Consider the following 3,126-nt stretch of genomic DNA (forward strand, 5'->3'; position numbering starts at 1 on the left):
AGAGAAGCAAGCCGTATCGGCTCGGCTGTCGGCTAGCCGCTAAGCTGATTTTTTTTAAAGAGTCGCGCCGCCGCCGAATTAACCGGCTTGTCGGCGGCTTAGATTCCAGTCAATGTTGTCGACTAAGCCATTTTTATGAAATTAATTCTATTAAAATATATGTATTATTTTTATAATAAAAAATTTACAAAAATTTTATATTTTTTGTATTTTAATTTTGAATATAAATTGTAGTTGAGTTACCATTCGTAATATTGAGTAGTTTAATATGAATTTAATTGTTATTGAGTTACCAACCTGTTCATCATATACGTATATAGAAATTTTTGGTACTCGGTACTCAGTACCCACTTTGAAATTTAAAATTTTTAAAAAACGGTCGTAACATTTTGGTGTCTTTAAAAAGTTTTGTGATCGATTTAAGCAAAATGAACAGAAAAATAACATCATTTTTTAAGACGAATACCAACGAAAATGAAAGGAGCACTACTGAAGTTTTGGAAAATGAAGATATTGAATCTGATGAATCAGGAGAGTTTGATGAAGATTCATTCATAAGAAATCACTCAGATCGCCAGATAAGTGACTATGAGGCTATTCTTCGTAAAAATAAAGCCGCAAAATCTGTGGCAAAGATAGTTTTAAATGAACGAAAAGGAACTGGTTCGGTTGTTTGGGACTACTTTGGAACACTTATGCTCCGCGGTAAGTCCGTGCTCAAAAAACTTCATTTTTGTAAAATTTGCTTTGAGATGGAGCTTACAACATTAAAAGGGTAAGTAAATAAAGTGTTTCATAAATAATTTAATAAATCTCGTATTAAATTAAATCGTATACAACGTTAAATTTTGGGTAGATTTAGCCAAGTAACGTCAACTTCAAATCTTTTAACGCACTTGCGCAACGTTCACGACATAGAGCTCAAGAGCAAAAATTCGGAGGCTTCCTTGAAAAAAACAAATGAAGCACTATCGTCTTCATCTAAAGATAAAGATACGAAGTTTGTTAATGGTAGAAGAGTGGCAGAAATGTGCTGTGTTGATCTCCAGGCTTTCAACGTTGTGGAAAGGAAGGGATTTTTAAAATACATGGCTCTTGTAAAACCCGGTTTGGAATTTCCCACTAGTCGCACAATTGCTACAACAGCATTGCAAGATGTGTATAATGTATATATGTCCACGGTAAAAGACGTTTTAAAAAGTGCGCCTACAAAAATTGCTCTGGTTTTGGATTTGTGGACGGACAATTTTAAAAAATTATCATATGTAAACATAAAAGTTCACTACTGCGTCAATTTTAAGATAACAACAGCCAGTTTAACAACTGAGCACTTTGCTCATCCACACACTGGAAGTCGAATTGCCGATTGTATCACATCCACTGTAAAATCGTTTAATTTAGAGAGTCGTGAAATACACGCAGTTAGCGATGGTGGAGCCAATATCATAGCTGGATTAAGAATGTCAAAAATGCTGCGTTATGAATGTATGGCACACTCATTGCACAGATTTATAGTGCATGATGTTTTGGACAATCCAGAATTTAATGAAATCAAAGCTGTAGTAAAAAAACTAAAGGCTACTTATACGAAATTATCGTATTGTTCCGAAGATTTAATGGCTATACAAAAGGCCCATCTCCAAGATGGAATTATAGAAATATTACTGCAAAGTAATGACATTGCCGAATCTCTGCAATTAGAGGAGGAATTCGGAGTTTCTTTAGAAGAGGAAATGGATTTGCCAGAAGAAACTCTTCAAAATCAAACTGCAACTACAATTAAAGTTGCAAATGATACAAGGTGGAATACCTTAGCAACAATGTTTAAAAGCTTTGCAACAAATTTTGATGCAATAAATATTGCACTAATAAAAGCAAAAAAAGAAACCTTTATATTCCGTGAAATGGAAAAGAAAATAATAAAAGAATTTGCAGATTTCTTATCTATATTCGAAAATGCAACATGCTACCTACAAGGACGGAATTATCCGACTATATGTTCGGTCATTTTCTTTTATGAAAATATAATAGACAAACTAAATAAAAATGAAGAAATGTCGGAATTCGGTATATCAATTGAGCTTTATAATTTTGCAAAAAAAAATTTTAAAAAGCGCTTCAAAATTAAGAAAATCCATCTAGTAGCTGCTATAATGGATCCCTGTCAGCGAAACTGGCCACTTTTACATAATTGGTTGAAAAAAGTTCCAGCAACGAATAGCCTGGAATTAAATGATGTTTTAGACTGTAATTTGATCAAACCAATTACAAAAGAAAAACTTATTTACAATGAACTTTTAAAATTAATAAATAGTTCACAAGAAAGTTTACATATCAGAAATGAACCGGGACCTTCTAAAAAAAAAGTGGTAAGTTACTTTAATTTCTTAATATTTCGGAAGCCTTTTTATAATTTAATTTAATTTAATTTCAAGAAACTTTCAAACACAAGAAAAGAAATGCTGAGTTTTTTGGGCCACATCAAACCAGGAAGACCCACCAAATTCAGACCTTCAAAAGGAAATAAAATCGTACTTCGATGTCCCAAACGAAGACGCAGAATGCTTGGAATGGTGGCAGAAAAACGAAGAGGTATTTACAATTAAATGTACGTAACATATATATTTAGTTTTATTTATATTTTTTCTTCTTAGATGTTTCCAAATATCGCATTATTAGCGAACTTTTGTTTTGGAATACCTGCAACTTCCGCCTCTTCAGAAGAGGCATTTTCAGTTGCTGGTGCCTGCATTACGGCAAAAAGAAGTAGATTAAATCCTTCTACCGTAAAACGGCAATTATTTGTACATGACAACTACCACTTAGTGGATCCCATTTTAAATTCTAAGTAATCTTTTCAGTATATTAATTTCGATCTCATTAATAACTAGTTTATTTTTAAGTGAATTGAATTTGTTTTTTTTTTTAGAAAATATAAAATTATAGCTTAAATGTCGTGTGACAATTTTTTGTAAACAAAAACGTTATTTTTTATTATAAGAATTCGGCGCAGCCGAATATTTTCTTAAGCCGGTAGAAAACTCGGCTTCAAGCCGGATAGCCGCCGCCGCCGAAAAAAATTGGTTTTCAGCCGCCGCCGAAATATTGTAGTCGGCTTGCTTCTCT

General features: G+C 32.9%; 1 protein-coding gene across 1 annotated transcript; it reads left to right on the top strand.

Annotated features, from left to right (window-relative positions):
* Positions 1-27: 27 nt before the first annotated feature.
* Positions 28-2,466, top strand: LOC124420840. The gene is made up of 3 exons (XM_046955156.1): positions 28-775; positions 857-1,801; positions 2,436-2,466. Exons 1-3 carry the CDS (start codon positions 429-431, stop codon positions 2,464-2,466), a joined length of 1,323 nt encoding a protein of 440 aa, XP_046811112.1. The 5' UTR covers positions 28-428.
* Positions 2,467-3,126: the final 660 nt, after the last annotated feature.

Source organism: Lucilia cuprina, chromosome 2 (genome assembly GCF_022045245.1).
Source record: "Lucilia cuprina isolate Lc7/37 chromosome 2, ASM2204524v1, whole genome shotgun sequence".
Classification (NCBI taxonomy): domain Eukaryota; kingdom Metazoa; phylum Arthropoda; class Insecta; order Diptera; family Calliphoridae; genus Lucilia; species Lucilia cuprina.